The sequence below is a fragment of the Drosophila serrata genome, unplaced genomic scaffold (genome assembly GCF_035046125.1).
Source record: "Drosophila serrata isolate PLE 108 unplaced genomic scaffold, ASM3504612v1 contig_302, whole genome shotgun sequence".
NCBI classification, from domain to species: Eukaryota; Metazoa; Arthropoda; class Insecta; order Diptera; family Drosophilidae; genus Drosophila; species Drosophila serrata.
The window spans coordinates 1,635,884-1,656,726 of NW_028257200.1; the positions used below are offsets into that span (position 1 = coordinate 1,635,884).

Here is a 20,843-nt window from a genome sequence, read left to right on the forward strand (position 1 = left end):
AAATAGTGTCACTTAAACATGATTTTAAAATAACTATTGAGAATATTGATAATCTGCAGTAACAGAAAACAGTATTATTGCACAATAATACAATAAACAAATAGTTAATAACTTAAACATAATTTTAAATGTGCCTAAAAGTAGGCAACGAAATATTGAAAGTTATATTTTGTTTATTTTGGAATACTTTAAGAATAATCACGTTTTATATATTAGTGTTTTTCTAGTGCAATAGTTTAATTATTTTGTACTTATAATATATTTATATAAATATTGCTTGCATTTTTTTATATTATTTCATTTTATCAATTAAATTCAAATTCTATCGTATTTGGCGGGCAAGTGTGGCTGCATTTCAAATACCGCCTTAAAATATCGATAGTACAGAAAGGCCAATAATCGTAATGTTGATTTCCCATCTCTAGTGTTCACAACAAACTTTCGGAAATCTGACAAAATTTTGAAAACACTTTTTAATTGTTTTTAAATTCCGTTTACCGCTTGCCATGCAGTGGTAAGTGGCGTTGCATAAACCGGCCGGGCAGTCCAGATGCGCCACAATGCGGCACCTACTGAACTCTTCTCTCGTTACCAGCAGTTATAAACTCGCAACCAAGCGCAGCTTATACAATGCAACGGTCCTCCAGGCGGACTCCGGCGCCCATTTACGTTGCCCGGATTTGGATGCAGCGCGACAAAATGCCCGGATAGTGGTCATCGGGGCCGGACTCTCCGGTCTATCTGCCGCGCAGCACCTGTTATCGCACGGTTTCCGACGCACAGTTGTTCTGGAGGCTACCGAGCGCTACGGCGGCAGGATAAACTCACAGCGCTTTGGGGACACCTTCTGCGAGCTGGGCGCGAAATGGGTAAAGATCGACGGGTCACAGGATTCTATGTACGAGCTGTTGCGCAACACCGAAGGTCTAGACAAGCAGATCAAGCAGCCCGAGCGTCCCATCTACGTCCACATGGAGCAGGATGGCGATGGCAGCCAAGCCATCAAGCCAGCCATGGCGGAGCTCATCGACACCTTGTTTCGGCAGCTATGCCGAGGCTTTAAAGTCTCTGACCGAGTGAAGCGCGGCGAAGATATGCAGGCCTTGGACAACGTAATGAGCTACTTTCGAGCAGAGAGCAATAGAATCATTGCCGCCACATTCCAGCAGCCAGAGGAGCAGCAGGCGGCGCGGGAGATCTTCCAGTCCCTGTTCAAGGAGTTCGGCAGTGTCTTGGGATGCTGCCTAGAGTATGTGAACATTGAGCACATTACCAAGTGCCCGGTGCAACCCGAAAAGCGACCACTTTACGTGCCCACCGGACTGGATAATGTCGTAGAGGAGCTCACACAACAGCTGGATAAGGATCAGTTGCAGACGGGCAAGCCGGTGGGTCAAATTCAGTGGACCCCGTCGCAACTCAAGGGTGTGGGCTGCCTGGACGGCAGTCTTTATAGCGCGGATCACATTATTTGCACCCTACCGCTGGGCGTCCTCAAAAGCTTTGCGGGCATACTGTTCCGGCCAACACTACCGCTAGATAAGTTACTGGCCATACGCAACCTGGGTTTTGGCAATCCTTTGAAGATCTATCTCTCCTACAAGAATCCAATTAAGAGATGGCTTAAGACAAGCCTGCGACCACTTGGGACACATCCAAGTCGCTCCACCGATCCGGAAGTGGAGCGTAATTGGACCCAGCAGGTGGTGGAGATTAGTCAGATGCCCAGCAGCCAACATGTTCTGGAAGTGCATGTAGGTGGCGGATACTACGAGGAGATTGAGAAGCTTCCCGATGACAAGCTGCTGGAACAGATTACCACGTTGCTGAGACGCTGTATTAGCAATGATTTAATCCCCTATCCCGAGGGCTTGCTCCGTTCCAACTGGAGTACGTCGGCATGCTACCTCGGCGGACGTCCATACTTCTCCACAAACAGCAGTGCGCGCGATGTCCAGCGACTGGCGGCGCCGCTGGGGGAGATGTCACCGAGCCTGCTCTTTGCCGGGGATGCCACTGCCGTTCAAGGCTTTGGCACCATCGATGCAGCCCGGTCCAGTGGCATAAGGGAAGCTCAACGCATCATCGACTATTACAGAAACATCGTGCATTGTTATTGATTGGGAATTAATCTCTCAAAATTCAACCAAAAATGGTACAAAGAATCTAAAAATGGGAACTCACTAGTCAAAATTCATAGTTAAAAGTTATTGTATATATTTATGCCGTTATATTATTTTAAAGTTAGGCGTAGCACTTTAATAATAAAAACATCAACAAAAGTGATACTTTAAATCTAATGTGACAATTTGATTATTAGGGAATATATTAATCGATATTCAAACAAGTTTATTTTTCGGGATTTTATTTGATAAGACAAACTGATACCGAAGTCCTAACCCAATAGGCGCCTTCAAAGTCAAACATTTTAATTAATATTATAAACTTTATCGCTTGCTACGTCTAGACCAGCATATAAGATTTGTTTTTGTTGATCTCCAAGGGGTCGATCACCTCATATTTTCACCAAACATACGTGCAAACAAACAGGTGCTTAAAGAACCCATTTACGATTTCGCTGATAACACCTAAAGTTATATAGCTGAACTTGAAATAGTAAAGTGCCCTAGAAACCTACTTCTTCCAGTTATATTTGGTTTTGTGTACCTAATTTTTTCTGTACCTACTTTTTCAAATTGTTTGTCAAAGATTATGACGTTTTAAATAGCTTTTTTTATAATTAAACTATTTTAACTTTAACCTCTGACCAAAATTGAACACCATTATTATTTTTTGTTGTATGTACACATGTAATTAAGATAATTAAAAAACTATTATTAAGGACATTTAACACCACTATTCCTGTTCAATTTCATCGGCAGCAGCACTCACTTCCTTCCAAGAGTACTCCATATCCTCGGATTTGGTGAAGCGCGAGCACACGGCCATCCGTAGGAAGTAAACGTCCTTGATTTTGGATGGAACCATGTGGATATTACCACGTCCGTTGATCCTTTTTAAGAGAGCCTCACTGCGCTCGTTGCTGCCCTTCATTCTAAAGCACACCAGTCCCATGTTGACCTCTGCCGCCAGTTCGAACCTCGAGTCCGCCAAACAGAGGTCGGCAAACTGCTTGGCGAAGTTGCAATCCCTGCGGATGTGAGCCTGCAGATTCTCCACTCCATACAGACGCAGGACAAACCAGAGTTTGAGGGCTCGGAATCGACGTCCCAGAGGAATCTGCCAGTGACGATAGTCCGGAGCAGATCCCTGCATGTCATGCTTCAGGTATAGGGGATCCACGTTGAAAGCATTTACCACCCAGCTGGGATCCTTCAACCACATGGCCGAGCAGTCAAAGTTCACTAGCATCCATTTGTGAGGGTTGAAGTTTAAGGAATCCGCTTTTTCAATGCCTTTCATTAGATATCTGTACTCCGGACAGATGAATGCTGAGCCGGCATAGGCGGCATCCACATGGATCCACACATTATGCTTGTTGCCCACCGGTCCACACTCATCCAGGTAATCAAAAGCACACGAGTTCGTGGTGCCCAAGGTGACCACAGCATAGAATGGAATCAAACCCTCGGCCAGATCCTCTTGGATGACTTTTTCCAGAGCATCACCACGCATCCTGTGATTCTCCGAGGGAACTAGCCGCACTCGCACACCACCCAGAAGACCAGCACGCTCCACGGAGGAGTGCGCCTGATCGGAGCAGTAACCAACGAGCTTTGCCACGATGGTGTGCTCATCCCACTCTGGGTGCTGTGCCTTCACCTCCTGAATTTTCTTGGCCTTGGCTCCCAGAAGAGCCACCAAAGTGGTCTCACTTGCCGTTCCCTGGATAACACCGCCTCCTTTGCCACCCGAGCAGGCCAGGAACTCAGCGGGCAGATCCAACATCTTTCCCAGCCAGTCCATCATGACCACCTCCAGTTCCGTGCAGGCGGGACTGGCGATCCATGTGAATCCTATGCAGGCAATGGCACCGCTCAGCATATCAGCCACAATGGACGGATAGGAGTTGCCCGCGGGGAAGTATGCATGGAATTTAGGGCTACCCCAGTGGGTCATTCCCGGCATGATGACTCTCTCGATATCCTGCATCACATCCTGCCAGCTCTCCGCCTTCTCGGGAGCAGCATCCGGAATGAGGGGCTTCAGATAACCGGGTTTTACTTCCGGCAGGACACGCCTGCAAGGAAAATTATTTTATTAACCCTTTTGCTAGTTGATTAGAAAACTTTGGAATAACTACTACATATTGCTAAATGATATTAACTAATTTTATGATTAAGAAACAAGAAGTACCTTCGCTTTGGCCTCAGGTGACTAAGCCATTTATATTGACATAAATGAAATGTCGATATTATAAAACCTTTTATTACTGTTATGGTTAAATATGTTATTACATAAACCAAAAATTTTGTAGGGTCAGAAACCGTTTTCTTTCTAATGACTAATTCCGAAAATTAATGTGCAAAGGGAAAATTAATGTGTAACACACGGCTGAGGTCAATCAACACAGGTTTCTTACAATAATTGCCATTGACATTGCCACAAATTAAATTTAATTTTATCTAATTAAGGCACTCACTCACTTCTGTCACCTGTATCCATAACACTGACTTACCTTTCCCGGATGCTTTCCATATATTCGGCTATGAAATCCACCATTGTCTTGGCAAAATCTTTGAACTCTGATGCCTGCATACCAATCTTTAAAGGTTAAACAGCGGATAAAATTCATTATTGTATTGATTAGAAATAGGTATGGACATACCGGCAGATCGGGATTTGGTATATCTTTCATACTGTTAGCTTTAGTGTTATTATTGGGTAATTCGCTCATGTTGTGTTAGACTTAAATTTATTTGCAAGCGAATAAAATAGAACCTATAGGTGAATTTGCAAAACTACAACTGAAATTGTGGCAGGCACTCTATCAGTATTTATACTGCTCCGACTTAGAACTTACAGATAATAATCCTTATCAAGCAGCTACGGGAACTTGATTGTGATAAACAATGCTTTAGTTTACACTGTGGGAAAACTATTATATTTTTTTGTAAAATTACATCATTTTAAATGTGTTAAATATACTTTTGTTTTTGTTATTTTTGTTAAGGGTCTATAATACTTTCTAAGCATCAACATTTTCTGTTTTCTTCTTTAGTTAGCTGTCGTTTAGATCTTGTGTGGCGGAACCGGAAATAATTTAACACGAAGTCTAGGACCTGTTGTAATTAGTTCTCACATTTAAACGGTAGACAGCGAACTTTTTTAAACCAGGACTTTAAATTATCTATCCATCGGATGGCATTATCAGCTCTTACAGAAATATAGTGCAATTCTATTGGTTTAAAAATATGTCTTCAAAAATGTATCTCGAAATGTCACAAATATTCCATAACTTGAAACCCACTAATTAAAATGTACTGTTACAATTTGTTGTATATATATTTAAGCAATTAAATTTTTTTATTTAGGAGTAGCACGTTAACAATAAAAGCATTAACAACAACAACATCGATACACATAAAATATGTCACTATAACACTAATGTGGCGATGGAGGCAGGCCTACCATCTTTTTTTGCGATGTAAATTCCCTAAACATGTCGCGATTGGTCAGAGTTTTAGGATCTGTTCCGGCTTTAAATTTCTCAAAATATGAAATGAATACTTTATATAAAACATACATGTATGAATAAAATTTTGAAAGCTAAAAGAGCTTCTGCGTTCTTAGCCATGATTTTGTTGATAACTTCTTAAATAATATATAATAACAATCAATTAATGAATTAATGCAGCTTTGTAAAATCGAAATAAGCCGGAACAGAACTTCATAATCTCCATTTACTGTTCCTTTTCCATTTCATCGGCAGCAGCACTAACTTCTTTCCAAGAGTACTCCATATCCTCGGACTTGGTGAAGCGCGAGCACACGGCCATCCGTAGGAAGTAAACGTCCTTGATTTTGGATGGAACCATGTGGATATTACCACGACCATTGATCCTCTTCAACAGAGCTTCGTTGCTCTCGTTGCTGCCCTTCAGTCTGAAGCAAACCAGACCCATGTTGACCTCTGCCGCCAGTTCGAACCTTGAATCCGCAACGCAGAGTTCTCCAAACTGCTTGGCAAAGTTGCAGTGCCTGCGGATGTGAGCCTGCAGATTCTCCACTCCATACAGACGCAGGACAAACCAGAGTTTGAGGGCTCGGAATCGACGTCCCAGAGGAATCTGCCAGTGACGATAGTCCGGAGCAGATCCCTGCATGTCATGCTTCAGGTATAGGGGATCCACGTTGAAAGCATTTACCACCCAGCTGGGATCCTTCAGCCACATGGCCGAGCAGTCAAAGTTCACCAACATCCATTTGTGGGGGTTAAAGTTGAAGGAATCCGCCGTTTCAATGCCCTTCATCAGGTGGCGGTACTCCGGACAGATGAATGCTGAGCCGGCATAGGCGGCATCCACATGGATCCACACATTATGCTTGTTGCCCACCGGTCCACACTCATCCAGGTAATCAAAAGCACACGAGTTCGTGGTGCCCAAGGTGACCACAGCATAGAAGGGAATCAAACCCTTGGCCAGATCCTCCTCGATGGCCTTTTCCAGGGCAGCACCACGCATCCTGTGATTCTCCGAGGGAACTAATCGCAGACGTACGCCTCCCAAAAGACCAGCACGTTCCACGGAGGAGTGCGCCTGATCGGAGCAGTAGCCCACCAGCTTTCCGATGATGGTGTGCTCATCCCACTCTGGATGCTGCTCCTTAACTTCCTTCACCTTCTTGGCCTTGGCGCCCAGAAGACCCACCAAGGTGGACTCGCTGGCCGTTCCCTGGATGACGCCGCCTCCCTTCCCGCCCGAGCAGGCCAGAAACTCAGCGGGCAGATCCAACATCTTGCCCAGCCAGTCCATCATGACCACCTCCAGTTCCGTGCAGGCGGGACTGGCGATCCATGTGAATCCTATGCAGGCAATGGCACCGCTCAACATATCAGCCACAATAGCTGGATAGGAGTTGGCCGTGGGGAAGTAGGCATGGAACTTGGGGCTGTGCCAGTGGGTTACTCCGGGCATGATTACCCGCTCGATGTCCTGCATCACATCCTGCCAGTTCTCTGGTTTCTCGGGCGCAGCATCCGGAATGAGGGGCTTTAGATAGCCGGGCTTAACTTCTGGTAGAACGCGCCTGAAACGAGAATAATCTTATTAGGTCTCTGATTGCATGAAAAGCTTCTTGCTAATTGATTGTGAAACTTCGTTACCTCACAAAGGCAGTGGGGAATAAGAAAAGGAAGAAGTGAAGGAACCTTCCATTACCAACTTGTTGCCTTGTGGCAATAAAAAATCAATATAAATGTGTGGAAAAGTGTCGTCAAATGAAGGATAAAAGAAAATAGAAGCTACTTATTTTCACTTGTTTGTGCTTTAAAAAATTGCAGAAATCATGAGGGACGTATAAGAAAAGATTTTTATTTATAGAAAAGAATGAATCGTACCTTTCAGTTTAATAATTTCAAATCAACTAAGAGAATTCCCACTTAAAGTTCTATAATTGTATTTAGTACATTCAAGTCCGATTTATTTATATATTTATCAAGGCAAAAGAAACCTTAAATAAGTTGTTAAATCTGCACAAGAACAATGCACAACCTGTCGCTTTTGCCCCCAAGGCTTCTGAGCCATTATATCTACATAAAAGTTAACCTTGACACGCCAACATTATAAACCTTTTTAATGCCGTAATGATTAATTAGCCGTAGGCTCAACAGTGAGAGCTAAGAAACCGCACAAATAAATAACAGAAACTGTGAAAGTACTTTGAAGTGGAGTATGCAATTGAGAAGGTCGCTTAAACTGCCTTTAAATACTATATATATAACATAAAGCAAAGTTCCCAATATAATCGTGGCGGCTTTCCCATGACTAATGCTCCAAAGCGTGTGCAAAATGTCATTCACTTGCCCGGATATCGAACAGAACGAACTTTCAAATCGAACAAAAAATCTCAGATGAGGTCAAGCGACACAGGTTGCTTATAAATAAAACCTATATGTGTATCGATACTGCTACAAATTAAATTTAATTCAAGCTAATTGAAGGCACTCATTCACACTCGCTCGTTCTCAGTGACTTACCTTTCGCGTATGTTCTCCAAATATTCGGCAATAAAATCAACCATTGTCTTGGCGAAATCTTTAAACTCTGGTGCCTCCATGTCGATCTTGAAAGGGAAAGGGTATCAAGCGGTCAGGATTGATTTGAGCATTTTTGTTTTTAGACAAAACTATAGACATACCGAGACCTTGGGATCCAGTTTATCTTCCACATTGTTAGCTTTACCATTACCGTTAGTTTGCTTTGGTTGGTTAGTGTTATTAATGGGTAATTTGCTCATGTTTTGTTAGTCTAAATATAATATGTAATGGAATGAAATTAGATCTTTAATGGAGGATAAGAAGAAATGACAAAAAGCACTCTATCTATCAGTGATTTAGAGATAATGCTAACCATCGCCAGCTGTACACTGAGCTAAAACTAATTTACATATTTATAATTGTTTACTATGCAAGTTGGGAGTTCTTTAGTTTGTATGCAGCTTAAACTAAACTCTTTACTATTTTAATTACTTTTCTCTAATGTCATAATAATAGTTTTAATTAAATACTTGTTCGTTTTGCTTGAGTGCTTGAGTGATTTTTCCCAATTCCATTTACTTTTAACTACTAATTAAAGGCAAGATTATACCCAATAACTTGATTATTTGGTGACACAGTAAATTTATATGATAATTAGAATATAACCATTAAGATTTTGCATTAATTAACTCTGAATTATTTTTCTCAATTCACATTTAACAACGTAAACAAGTTGGCATTGAGACTGGCGACTTCTGTCTATGCCAGCAAATACATACATTTTTTTTTAATTAATACACAAACTTGCAGATACTAAGACCCAAAAAGTAAGCCACTAAAGAATGCTTAAGCTTAGAAAACACATGAGATTAAAGCAAGGCCAGGTTAGATGCCCAATTTTAGTTCTCGCATTACGTATACGCCGTGTGTTAGCCCCGAAAATGAATCTCTTTCCATGCACTCATTATGTTGCCCAAGCACTTTAGGTATTTAAATCTTAGACACACACACACGCCACTCACCGTGCACTTTAGTTAACTGCTTTTAATTATTTGCACTTGTCGTCGCCGAGCTTTGTTTCCGTTTCGAACTAAATCTTTGCCCAACTAGAGGAGTTCGCTGCGGGATACTATATGTATAATGCCAGCAGATAATTCTGTTCGATCTGTTCGGAGCTGCTGTGCTGTGCTCGGCATTCACCTCTTAACTGAGCGCCACTCGCTTTTGGCCAAGGCTTTTAAAGCTCGGCCAACTGCGCTGCTGCTGTCGCAGGACCGGTTCAAGCCGCGCTGCCGCTGAACTCCAACTTGTGCGGGCTGTAAAAATATATATTATATATATATGTATATTCTGCACTTGATTTGTGTTACGTTCTTTACGTTCTGTGTGGCGATTTTGTGACTCTTTTTGGAACATGCATTGATTTTTGTGAGTGACTCAGGAGCAGGTACATTACACTCGAAGGTGGAAAATTTAATAACAATCAATTAATACAAATTAATATATTAAAAAATAATAATAATGAATCCCCAAACTAGCATTCAACATAAAATAAATAATATATTTAAACTAATAGAAAATATTAATGAAAAGCTGTGATTCAGTTGGTTTTTTAAACTTAAGTGTTATCAATAATGTCTAAAGCCTTTTTAAGAAATAGGTTTTCTATGTAATTTTTTAATTTTAAAGGGAATAGTTTCCAGCAAAATAAAGTTATTTAATTATGCTAAAAAGTATTTTTTATAAAATGAAATATTATTATTATTATTATTATTACATGATATTATTATTATTACATAGAAAAAGTTTTTTTTAAGAAGTTATTTAACTATATTATAGTATTATCTATCATTCTTTTTTATACAGGAAATTCTTGAAGTTTATACTTTATTCTTGTTGAGTAAATAAATTCACTTAATAACTTTTAATTCCCCGAAGCTTACTCCTCAGATTCAGCTCACGTTCTGACCAACTCTGCTCTCGTTTTTGAGAGAAATGCAAACTGAGAGGTGCCAGGAATCCCCGCTCATGAGTCACAACTAGCCGGGATTTCCTCAAGCTCTGGCGAAAAAGATCGTACGCATGAAAGATAAACAAACAAATTAAAAATTCATAGAAGAAACAAGGCACGCTTTACGCTCATCTGCGGAACAGGTTTTCAAAACATAGCATCTCATGTGACGCTTGATTTTTTGATATGGCGACCCCCTGATCCGCTCTTGGCATAGTGACGTCAAAAAAAAAGGTCCATCCCCTCCAGCCTCTCACTCTTGCTTTCTGATTGTGCTAGGGGAGGAAGTGAGTGTGGGCTAGGTTGAGGAGCACTCCGAATAGGGGAAGTGTGTGAGGGGGGCTTGGGGTTCGTGGGGTGACCTGCGGGTTAGGCCAACTGTTGCTGAGCTGGAAGGAAGTCTGTGTGTGTGTGTGTGTGTGTGTGCGAGTGTGTGCCTGACAACATTTCAACGAAGCCACTTTGGCAAATCACTTGACTGAATCAACAGATTTATATGCCATGCCAACGGCTCTGCTTTCGATTTTAATGCGTTGGGTGCACCATCCGCCCACTCCTACTCCCACTTCCACTCCCATTCTACCCCCATTATGCTCCTTTACGGGTGGCTGAAGTCAGGGATTGGGACAAAAGGAATACTACGATTTGATTTATGGCTGACTTGGAGTTGCGGGAGAATAGTAGAGACTTTGGCATTCATGGCGCCCTCAAGTGGGGATTGCATAATCAGGCTGAAGAAGAGTTTAGATAAGAGAAACAATCAGTGAGTTTTAGTCAAATTGTATAAACTACACATTTAGTTAATATCAAAGGAATACATTAATTATTGGGTATAGATATTTTATGTGTTATCCAAGAGCTTGGTTATTTGACTATTCACTACAGGAATGTAGTCTCTATAGTTAACACTCAATTTTGTTTATAGAGGGCAAAATTAGGGCTAACTCACGATTGCAAATTTCCTTTATGATTTTAATTACATTTAATTTATTATAAATTTAAACCTCGAAAATTTCTTCAGTTGCAAAAACAGGTGTTTGTTATTTCCCCCTGAACACAAATCAGTTTTCCAATTCTGCATTATTTTGGGATTTATGAACATTAAAAACAATTAAAATAATATTACCTATGCATTTTGCTTATTTTTTGTGCATTTACCAGAATTTAAAAAAAATCATAGTAAAATTAATTATAATACCAAAAATCGGTTAATACATGTTAATAAAACCGCTTAATAAAATAAACCAAATAACAAAATAAATTTAATTTTTCTGTAGTTTTCACATACAAATTTAAAGCAGCAATCGATTCCAAGACTATATATAGTACATATATACATTTGTACAAAAAATAAAGCAAGTGAGAAAAATACAGTGGTATATATTGAGTTATACTTCAGTTATCCCAGTTATATATATTAATATGTATGTACATAGTAAAAATCATTAAGCAAAACGAACTATCAAGTATGTGTTAATTTTCTAAAGCTTCATATGTGTGTATGTGTAGCTTTTATTTTCGTACTCCTAAAATAGCTACTAAGGGATCAGATCCCCCCCACTAACCGGTAGAATTCATAAAACACAATTTAAACACATAAAATGTTACGGTTTAATTTTTATTGTTTACGGTTCACAAACAAATTTGTTCTTTGTGTCCTGCAAACACTGGTTGGTTGCACTGAAATTCTTTTTAGCCAGAGATGCAGATTCTTATGGACCAAATCAGTTGGAAGCGCGCCCCCCAGAACGACCCAGACAACGGGGGGACAACAAAGGTTGAGCCGCATTTGGAGCACGCACAGAGGACCGAGGATCGACCCCGATCGGGAGGAGAATGAATAGAACCGTTTACAGGGGACAAATTTTGGTTGTTTCGCTTCATCTTCTCCACAGTCAGTCAGTCGAAGTGCATATTTCAGCAGAAACAAGAATCGAAAAGTACTTAGTTAAATGCTATATGTAGGTAGTTACAACTTAACGGAACTAGGTGCTGCACCCAGCCTACTACTGTGCAATGGTCGACGGCAGGTTGAGCAGCGTGCTCTGTCCGCTGGGCAAGTAGGCAACACCGCGGGACCTCGATAGCTGGTAGGCAATATCCTCGGCGGCCTCGATACGACGCAGCTCCACAAGACCATCGCCGGCCTCGCCGAATGATTTGGCCAACAGATCGGCGGCAGCGGCATCACCCTCCGCCGAAATGATGGAGGCGAGCTTTTGCTGCTCGGCCTTCTCCACGACGAAGCGAGCCTTCTCCGCCTCCTGCTGGGCCACCTGCTTCATCTCAACAGCCTGTGTGAATTCCCGTCCGAAGGTCAAGTGTGTCAGCGAAATGTCGTCCAGAATGAAGCCGAATTGCTTGGCGCGCACGGTCAGTTCCTGGGAAACTCTCTGGGACACCATCTGATGGGAAATCAGAAAGTTTATTTTAATATAAACCCATTAAAGATGTCTTCACACAGCTTTCTGGACTAAAACCCACCTCACGCTGGGTAATCAGCTCGCCGGCATCGAACTGGGCGACCACAGCCTTCAGCACCTCGGGCGCGATAGAGGGCAACACACGCTCGTCGTAATCCTGGCCCAAAATAGTGTAGATCTTGGGCAGCTGGTCGGGAATGGGTCGGTACAAGATACGCAGGGTGATGTTCACATTCTGCAAATCCTTGCTACCCGTGATGACCGGCACATTGCGGGGCTGGGAGCGAATGTCAAAGATGATGGGCCGCTGCACCCACGGAATAAAGAAGTGTGTGCCCTCGCCGACCACATTCTCCTTGATGCCGGTGAAGCGATCGAAGATCACCGCCCGGTGGCCGCCTTCCACATTATATAACGCCGAGTTCACAACACCTCCCAGCAACGCCACACCAAGACCCATCTGGCCGATGCGATTGAAGAATTGAGCAGCCATTGTGTCTGCGGTAAAGTAAAAAATAAATAGAGTTAATCAATTGATAAACTTTTACACATAAATAAACAGCCGACTGGATTAAGCAATTTCGTCACATTTTTAGGTTAGAACGTCATTGCGGGCCGACAACGTGATGTTTACATGACTTTTGACGTGAATGAATGGGGTTTCCTGCGAAGCGGAATCTGCGCGTTTAACCACTTACTATTTAAAGCTTTTTGAGTTAAATTAAATCAGAATATTGTGCAATTTTCCTCTGGAATAGAACAAAACACGAAATTCCAACCGCACTGGGTCCAAAACATCGATGAAAACATCGATGCACCGATGTTTTCAAATTTTCTAAAATATCGATGCTTTTCGACCAATCGATGTTTCTGTGTCATCGCTATCAAGGGAATTTTGTATGCTTATAGTATGATCTCTTAAAAAGTTTAGTTTAGAGCACTGCTCTGTTATGCTCTTTTCTTCAATTCACCAGCAATTTTCTGTTAATGCTAGTTATGGCAACAGTGTTGCCACTCATTACTTAGGTAAAATAATTGGCACTGTACAATTTTAGGTTATCGATTAAAATTTATAGTGAACATGGCGGTCATTTAAAAAAAAATGAAACTATTTACGTTTATAAAGTTCTTTAGTAATCAAAACATTTACACGTTTAGTAGTAATTGCATTTTAATTTGTACAAAATAAGGGTTTTTTGAATACCCCAAAACTACTGCGTCATCTCTGCTCGCCCCGCACCCTTGGGCATCTTCTTATTGGTAGAATCCTCCAGCTCCTTGGCCTTGTAGTAGTGCGGCGCCACCTCCAGCAGCCACTTGCTTTCGATCTCGATCACCTGGCGCATATATTCCTTGGACGTGAACACAAGCTCGTGGTAGAGCACCCACCGCGGCAGTTCCTCGAAGAGCGACGAGTTCGGGTGTATCATTACCGTCTGGTTGTGCTTAATGGTCTTGTAGTGGCCCCCCTTGGACAGGCGCGCCACGTGGTAGAAGTAGCCAGCGGTGGCCGCTTTGCGCACATTAATTGTCTCCGGCAAGCAGCTGACCATGTCGATTTCAACGCGCTGCATCAGACCGACGAGCTGCTCGCGGACATCCCGTGCCCGCTTCATGGACCGATACTGAATGAAGTTCTCATAGCACCACTGGGTGCTGTAGTCCGTCTCTGCCCATTGATTGTACACCTGAAGCAGGCTCAGGTGATCTCCGTGCATGTGATTGAAGTTTTTTCGCGCTGTGTCCGCGTGGATGATCTTGTCCTTGGGCCTGTAAAAGATGGCGCTGTTCACGGAGAGCATGGCGGCAATGGTGACCATCTCCTCGGAGCATTTATATCTGTAAAGGATAAAAACATTAAGAAATGATTTTTTACTCTTATTAAGACTTACTTTTCGCTTGCCAGCAGCATTTTGCCCATCATGGGATCTACTGGAAACTCGGCCATGCGGCGTCCCAACTTGGTCAGTTCCCCGTGGTGATTAAGGGCGCCTAGCGCATAAAGCTGCTCTAGAGCCAAAACAAGCGTCTCATGTGGCGGCGGATCCAGAAAGTCGAAGTGTATGAGATCGTTAATTCCCAGAGCCTTCAACATAAGCACAGCGTTGCCCAGATTGATGCGCTGTATCTCCGGCACCGTGTTGTCCTCCAGCTCATGCTTGTACGCCCACGCAGTGTACAACCGGAAGCACTTGCCCGGAGCAGTGCGTCCCGCTCGGCCAGCTCGTTGATTTGCCGACGCCTTGGAAATGGGTACTACCATTAGAGACTCCATTCCCGTCCGGGAATTGAAATTATTCTGCTTGGCGAAACCGGGATCTATCACATAGATGATATTATCAATTGTCAGCGAGGTCTCCGCTATATTCGTGGCCAGGATCACCTTGCGAGCATTGGGTGGCGTGGGCTCAAAGATCTTGGCCTGCATGTCACTGGGCAGATTCGCGTAGACGGGAATGACGATCAGTTCACGAATTTTGGAGCCCAGTCGCTTGACACGATCCTGTAGAACCTCCTGGCAAGTCTCAATCTCATCCTGGCCGGTAAGGAACACCAGAATATCGCCCAAAGGCTGGGTGGCATGGATCTGCAGGACCGAGACACAGCAGGCATCGATGTAGTCCGCTTCCGGGGCCTTTGTGTAGAAAATATCAACGGGATATCGACGACCGGGTATCCTGAAGATGGGTGCATCATCGAAGAAAGCCGAGAACTTATCCGCATCCAAGGTGGCACTCGAGATGAGCAGCTTCAGTTCTGGCCTAAATCGTGCAATATCTTTGACCAGGCCGAACAGAATGTCCGTGTGCAGAGTACGCTCGTGAGCCTCGTCAATAATCATCACGCTGTAGGAGGCGAGATCGGGCTCTGAGAGGAACTCCCTATGCAGGGTACCGTCCGTCATGTATTTGAGAATGGTGCGGTCCGAGGTGCAGTCCTCAAAGCGGATGCTGTAGCCCACCTCGTTGCCCAACTTAACACCCATTTCCTCGGCGACACGAGCTGCCACCGACATGGCGGCCACACGACGAGGCTGGGTGCATCCAATCATCTTCTTGTCCTTGGTGAAGCCCGCTTCGACCAGATATTGCGGCACCTGGGTGGTCTTGCCTGAACCGGTTTCACCTTCTATGATAAGCACCTGATGCTCCTTCACTGCTGCTATCAGATCGTCCTTAAAGGGATACACAGGCAGGGATCTTTTAGTTTCTTCCAAAGTTAAACGTTTGCGCTCCTTCTCTGTGAGTTCGGGCTGCCGACTGGTGGACTTTTCGCGGCTACCGTCCAGGGTTAAGGCTTGAATAAAGTCAATCTGATCGTCCAAGAGCAGCTCGTACTCCTCCTCAGCCTTGGCATCCTTGGCACCAAAGTGGAAACGTGCCGAGGCCAACTGTTCGGCCTCCCATTTCTTTTGCTCCGAGTTCGGTTGCCTTTCAAAGTCATCCACTTCCACATATTCCGCTAGGGGATGGCAAAAGAAATTAGAGATTGGAAAGAATTATGCCTAGATCAATTACTCACATTTCTCGCCCTTCTTCATGTCCTGGGGCATGTGATAGCGCTGCACGCGCTCCAGTTCCCTTGCCTTCTCATGCTCCTTGGCTATGTTCAACAGCTGCTTCTTATACTGGCGCTCCTCCTTCTCCCGCTTGGTCAATCTGCAAGAGATATCTCATTAGTGACTATTAACTCTCTCTCTCTCCCCTTACTCTTCTCTTACACGCTCTCATCAAAGAGATATTCATCGTCCAGGATGTCCGCCTCCAGTTCGGCCACCTTGTCATCCTTGCGCTTCTCCAAGTACTGACGACGGGACTGCAGACGCAGGTGGGGCACAATCTTGTCCCGATCCTCGTGCTCCAGTTTCAAGCGCTTGGTGGCCTCCTCGATGGCCTTTCGCCCGCCGGTGGAGTCCACCACCTTTCTGGTGCGGTCCTCATCGCGCTGCTTTAGCCGGTTTGCAAACTCGTCTCGCTCCTGCAGATCCTTCAGGCGCGACTCCTCCTCGCTGTCCGGCTCTTCGGGGCTGCTGCTGCTGCTGGCCGTTCGTTTCCTGTTTTTACTCGACATTTTTACTAATAAACAAACGAAACGAAGAAAGAAGAGGAAACACCGGCTGTTAATCGATAACCGATAATATTCAGAGATGTGAGTTTAGCTATTTTGTATACATTTCTTTAAATAAAATGTTGGCTACAATTTCTGTAGCTTTCGTTTATTAATATATATTTTATTTTATTTAATTATTTTAATCAAAAGTTTCAAAACCTTTTTAAAAGAAAACAACTTATAATAAAACCTAGCTATTTATTAGCTATCTTAATCGATAGCATTCTTTTACCCGATAATCGATACATATGGCTTTGTTATTTTTGTGAAATCCCATCTCAATTAAATCTCATCATGTCGCGGCAGTTAAGTTTTAATCCCCAAAAAGAGTTTGAATTGATTGAATATCCGGGCAAAGTGGTCAATACTGACCGGATGCTGGCCACGCTAGGCGGTATAATCAACATATCCAAGGTAAGCATTGAATTGCCACAGATATGTCCATAGTCTCCATGGTATTCCATTCCAGGTGCTGGGAGATGAGGTCAAGCGGCTGCCACTGCGTTTCCATCCAGAGAATCCCTACAACAAGCCCACCTTTGGTGACTGTAACGCCAAGACCGGTGTGCTGCTATCCATAACCGTCAGGCGTCACAAAAAGGACAGACAGCGACCGCCGGAGTACTTTGTGCGTGTTGTGGGCCACTGCAGCAGGGTGTTCTCCTTCGAATCCCTGTGTGACTTTCAGTACTTGCCCCTCTGGTCGACGCCGAGGAGTGACAGTGCCAATGCTGCCCTAGAGCTGACTTACGCCCTCGATCAATTGATGCCCAAAGACAGCGCCGATCTGGACTTTTTCAAGTATAAATTAGTTTCTTATATATTTAGTCATTTTAAAACTTTAATTGTTTTTATACAGACGTCGACATAGTCAGCTGCTGTCCCTTCCAGAATTGTTCACGCATGTAGATGTGGTCTATCCGGGATCATATCGCACCGACAGTCAGGAGGATGGCCAGCAGGAGGTGCTGGGTGTGCAGTCAAAGGCCACTTACGATAACCAGGGCGTCATCTCCTTTAACATGGTCGACAGCTTCCCCAGCCAGGCGGACTCACAGAATCTCAAGCGACTCAAGGTGAAGTACGTGTCCGATGAGCAGCTTGCCTGCGTGAAGAAACTCTTCGATGACTGCCCTATTTGGACACGGATTGCGTTGCAATATGAGTCCGGACTGACCAATGACAAACTGAAGTGCATCACCCCATCGCTGGCATATTACTTCAGCAACGGTCCTTGGAGGACGATGTATGTGCGCTTTGGCTACGATCCTCGAAAGGATTTCAACAGTCGCTACTACCAGACCTTCGATTTCCGACTGAGATTCAGCACCGGCCTCTCGGAATTCGTTTACTCCAAGAAGTTTGTAAAGCAGCGCAAGGCGGCGAACGCTTCTTCTGGCCCTTCCGAGGACGGTTCCTCCGATTTGGTCCAGGACATTGACTATCCCTATTTTGATGAGCACAAGCTGCCTCGTTCCCGGCAATGTATGCTGCGTTACTCCGATGTAAGGATGGCAAGAATCCAGGAAATGCTGGAGAAGATACCAACACCGCTGACGGGGGCGGTGTGCAATGAGAGAACAGGCTGGCTACCGCCTGGTTTCGATGCCCAGGTGCGACAGATTGTGTGCGGCACCATCAGCGAACTGCTGCGAAGTCACTACCGCAAGGAGCACCTGACTGCTGAGGTGGAAGCCGTCCCTCAGACCGACGGTGCCGAGGAGGAGGACGAGGCCGATGCCGACGCCGACGTCGAGGATGAAGACACGCAAGAGGAGGACATGGAACTAGATGAATCGCAAGCCGTAAGCAGCTCCGAGCAGTATGCAGATAACGATATCGAACAGCTCTTGGAGAATATTACTAGCTGAGACGATTCAAGATTAGACGTTTGATCAGATATTTAAAGATGTAATCTTATTTAATTAATGACGAATAAATGGGTTATATGTTTTATGTTTGAAGCTAAATTCAATTCAATTCAATTCATTCCAATATAAGCGTAGGCGCGGCCTTTATTTTTCCATATTCATACAAATAATTTGTATTAAGTTTCATTTCATGAGCAGAAGCTACAACGTTTTAAAGAGAATTGTTATGATTAAGATAAACTTTTTGTGTAAATGCTGGCAGAAAAGCTCGTCTCTCACGTCACCCGCTTAAGGCTTGCATCTGTCCAGGAATCGAGGGTAAAGGCAGACCTCGCGGATGTGATACCGGTTAAGCAGCCAGCAAAGGAACCGCTCCAAGCCCAATCCATAGCCACCGTGGGGCAAAGTTCCATAGATGCGCTGATCCGTGTACCAGTAGTATGGCTTGGGATCGATGCCCTCGCGCTGGTAGCCCTTCAGCAGCTCCTCGCTGTCATGGATCCTCATAGATCCGCCCACAATCTCACCCACATTTGGCAGCAGAACGTCCACGCTCTCGGTCAATCGCTGATCCTCCTTGCAGCGCGACATGTAGAAAGACTTAATCTCGGCCGGGAAACGGCACAACATGATGGGTTCGTTAATGGTATCAGTCATCTTGCGCTCCGGAGCCTCGGGTATATCCTCGCCAAACTCGTAGAAGGTGCCATCGTCCTTGGTCACATTGTTCTCCTTCAGCCACTTGATGGCATCCTCGTAGTTCATGCGACGGAATGGCTTCTGCGGCGGCTTGAAGTCAGGGTTGAGCTCCTTCACCAAGTAGCCCCAAGGGGACTTCAGCACGCGATCCACCACGTCGCACACCAGCTCCTCCAGGCGGTCCAAGAGTTCATCGAACGTGATGAAGGGACACTCGGCCTCGATGTGCGAATACTCAGCCAGATGGCGACGTGTGCGGCTCTGCTCCGCTCGATAGCTCTGGGAAATGGTGAAAACATCGCCCAGGGCCGGCAGACACGTCTCCAGATACAGCTGCGAGCTCTGTGTGAGGTAAGCCTCCTCGCCGAAATACTGCAGCTTGAAGAGGGTGGAGCCACCTTCCACTTGGGTTTGCACCAAAGTTGGGGGCGTCACCTCGTTATAGCCACGGGCCTCGTAATGCGCCCGGAATGCTTGAGCCACCACGGAACGCATCTTGAGCACCTTGGAGGTGTTCTCGCCACGAATCATGATGTGCCGGTTGTCAAGCTGCACATCCGGCTGGGCTTCCTCGTTGAGAATGGCGTCAGCGCCACCGGGCGGAGCCAATCCAATCACCTCCCAGTAGTCTACGTTAAGTTCATGGCCGCCAGGAGCCGTCTTGCCCTCCGGTACCAGCTTCAAAGTGCCAAACAGAACCACACTACTCTCCGTGCTCAGAACCAGGGCATCGTACGTCTGGCAGAGCTGATCGTTAAGCACGCACTGCAGGAAGCCTGTGCCATCGCGAAGCGTAATGAAGATGAGAGACTTGCCCTGACGCCGGAGCCGATGCACCCAGCCGTAGACCTTGACGCGAGAGCCGCGATTGGCGGTGCCCTCGAGAATGCGAATCTTGCGGGCCACCGGCCAACTGGGATCCTCGCTGATTTTTACTTTGCGTGCCTCCTCTAGATTTTGCTGGCGCTTCACCGCATCTTCGGCCTCTCGCTGCTGCTTCTCAGCATTCTTCTGGGACTCGCGCACAAACAGCTTCTGGATTTTCTTCAGCTGCGACTTGGCAGCCGGCTCGAAGGGCTCTACCGCATTCGGATCCTTGCTGTCCACGTAGATGGTGGGGAAGGGCTCCTTTCCAGCACTCCGCATCGCCTGCAGGATGGTCTTAAATGGCTTGGACTCACTGCCATCGCCTGCCTCATCGTTTCCCTTCTTTTCCGAAGTGAATATAGAACCTGCACATGGTCATAAATACATATATATTGCACATTATAGATCGATAATTTTGGCTGGCCTGACAACGTGGACGAATTGGGGCTCCAAGATTTCATCAAGTAGGCACACTTACCTAGGGTTAACTCTGCCATTTGATCGGCGGACATCTTGTTTGCTCAATGAATAATACTTTTACTGAGAACTGGGCTTTATATCTCCGTAAAAGCTGTTAAAATTGCATCAGCTTGACGTATTGAACAAAACACCGATACAACTTGCCGGATATTCGATTGTCCGATAGATCAGGGTAGCCAAATACATCCATTTAATAAAAACTTATTTATATGTTAAAATGT

The 20,843-nt window shown here is 44.6% G+C and overlaps 7 protein-coding genes across 9 annotated transcripts; 2 read left to right on the forward strand and 5 right to left on the reverse strand.

The window, feature by feature from the left end:
* The first annotated feature begins 397 nt into the window (after window positions 1-397).
* On the forward strand, window positions 398-2,295 carry LOC110181425 (protein anon-37Cs). Of its 2 annotated transcripts, none has more exons than XM_086837136.1 (2): window positions 398-514; window positions 599-2,295. In XM_086837136.1, the coding sequence occupies exons 1-2, from the start codon at window positions 507-509 to the stop codon at window positions 2,118-2,120; spliced, it is 1,530 nt and encodes a 509-aa protein (XP_086693262.1). In that variant the 5' UTR covers window positions 398-506; the 3' UTR covers window positions 2,121-2,295. The 2 variants fall into 2 exon arrangements, with proteins under 2 accessions (XP_086693262.1, XP_086693261.1); XM_086837135.1 differs by having other exon boundaries at window positions 402-514; window positions 596-2,295.
* Window positions 2,296-2,786: 491 nt separating this feature from the next.
* On the reverse strand, window positions 2,787-4,924 carry Ddc (aromatic-L-amino-acid decarboxylase). The gene has a single exon (XM_086837138.1). The coding sequence runs from the start codon at window positions 4,111-4,113 to the stop codon at window positions 2,857-2,859; it is 1,257 nt and encodes a 418-aa protein (XP_086693264.1). The 5' UTR covers window positions 4,114-4,924; the 3' UTR covers window positions 2,787-2,856.
* Window positions 4,925-5,453: 529 nt separating this feature from the next.
* On the reverse strand, window positions 5,454-9,470 carry LOC110181456 (aromatic-L-amino-acid decarboxylase). 2 transcript variants are annotated; one of them, XM_020949203.2, is made up of 4 exons: window positions 9,184-9,379; window positions 8,323-8,432; window positions 8,162-8,247; window positions 5,454-7,212 (listed from the first exon to the last, which is right to left on the reverse strand). In XM_020949203.2, the coding sequence occupies exons 2-4, from the start codon at window positions 8,419-8,421 to the stop codon at window positions 5,865-5,867; spliced, it is 1,533 nt and encodes a 510-aa protein (XP_020804862.2). In that variant the 5' UTR covers window positions 8,422-8,432; window positions 9,184-9,379; the 3' UTR covers window positions 5,454-5,864. The 2 variants fall into 2 exon arrangements, with proteins under 2 accessions (XP_020804862.2, XP_086693263.1); XM_086837137.1 differs by lacking the exon at window positions 8,323-8,432 and having other exon boundaries at window positions 9,184-9,470.
* A 2,306-nt stretch (window positions 9,471-11,776) lies between these two features.
* Phb1 (prohibitin 1) lies at window positions 11,777-13,437 on the reverse strand. The gene is made up of 3 exons (XM_020949152.2): window positions 13,294-13,437; window positions 12,657-13,093; window positions 11,777-12,577 (listed from the first exon to the last, which is right to left on the reverse strand). The coding sequence occupies exons 2-3, from the start codon at window positions 13,086-13,088 to the stop codon at window positions 12,179-12,181; spliced, it is 831 nt and encodes a 276-aa protein (XP_020804811.1). The 5' UTR covers window positions 13,089-13,093; window positions 13,294-13,437; the 3' UTR covers window positions 11,777-12,178.
* A 311-nt stretch (window positions 13,438-13,748) lies between these two features.
* On the reverse strand, window positions 13,749-16,741 carry l(2)37Cb (DEAH-box helicase 16 lethal (2) 37Cb). Its single transcript, XM_020949151.2, has 4 exons — window positions 16,317-16,741; window positions 16,118-16,254; window positions 14,488-16,057; window positions 13,749-14,434 (listed from the first exon to the last, which is right to left on the reverse strand). The coding sequence occupies exons 1-4, from the start codon at window positions 16,664-16,666 to the stop codon at window positions 13,807-13,809; spliced, it is 2,685 nt and encodes an 894-aa protein (XP_020804810.2). The 5' UTR covers window positions 16,667-16,741; the 3' UTR covers window positions 13,749-13,806.
* Window positions 16,742-16,963: 222 nt separating this feature from the next.
* Window positions 16,964-18,675, forward strand: l(2)37Cd (general transcription factor IIIC subunit l(2)37Cd). The gene is made up of 3 exons (XM_020949174.2): window positions 16,964-17,119; window positions 17,175-17,506; window positions 17,565-18,675. Exons 1-3 carry the CDS (start codon window positions 17,000-17,002, stop codon window positions 18,574-18,576), a joined length of 1,464 nt encoding a protein of 487 aa, XP_020804833.2. The 5' UTR covers window positions 16,964-16,999; the 3' UTR covers window positions 18,577-18,675.
* Window positions 18,676-18,690: 15 nt separating this feature from the next.
* AsnRS (asparagine--tRNA ligase) lies at window positions 18,691-20,811 on the reverse strand. Its single transcript, XM_020949147.2, has 2 exons — window positions 20,621-20,811; window positions 18,691-20,507 (listed from the first exon to the last, which is right to left on the reverse strand). Exons 1-2 carry the CDS (start codon window positions 20,652-20,654, stop codon window positions 18,865-18,867), a joined length of 1,677 nt encoding a protein of 558 aa, XP_020804806.2. The 5' UTR covers window positions 20,655-20,811; the 3' UTR covers window positions 18,691-18,864.
* Window positions 20,812-20,843: the final 32 nt, after the last annotated feature.

What these genes read in the sequence shown, in the direction of transcription:
- Ddc (XM_086837138.1), bottom strand. Translation starts at nt 4,113, where the DNA reads ATGCAGGATATCGAGAGAGTCATCATGCCGGGAATGACCCACTGGGGT.
- LOC110181456 (XM_020949203.2), bottom strand. Translation starts at nt 8,421, where the DNA reads ATGAGCAAATTACCCATTAATAACACTAACCAACCAAAGCAAACTAAC. An exon ending in AACTGGATCCCAAGGTCTCG is followed by an intron (nt 8,248 to 8,322) that starts GTATGTCTATAG and finishes TTCCCTTTCAAG; the next exon opens with ATCGACATGGAGGCACCAGA. An exon ending in TTGGAGAACATACGCGAAAG is followed by an intron (nt 7,213 to 8,161) that starts GTAAGTCACTGA and finishes TTCTCGTTTCAG; the next exon opens with GCGCGTTCTACCAGAAGTTA.
- Phb1 (XM_020949152.2), bottom strand. Translation starts at nt 13,088, where the DNA reads ATGGCTGCTCAATTCTTCAATCGCATCGGCCAGATGGGTCTTGGTGTG. An exon ending in AGCTGATTACCCAGCGTGAG is followed by an intron (nt 12,578 to 12,656) that starts GTGGGTTTTAGT and finishes ATTTCCCATCAG; the next exon opens with ATGGTGTCCCAGAGAGTTTC.
- AsnRS (XM_020949147.2), bottom strand. Translation starts at nt 20,654, where the DNA reads ATGTCCGCCGATCAAATGGCAGAGTTAACCCTAG. An exon ending in AATGGCAGAGTTAACCCTAG is followed by an intron (nt 20,508 to 20,620) that starts GTAAGTGTGCCT and finishes GACCATGTGCAG; the next exon opens with GTTCTATATTCACTTCGGAA.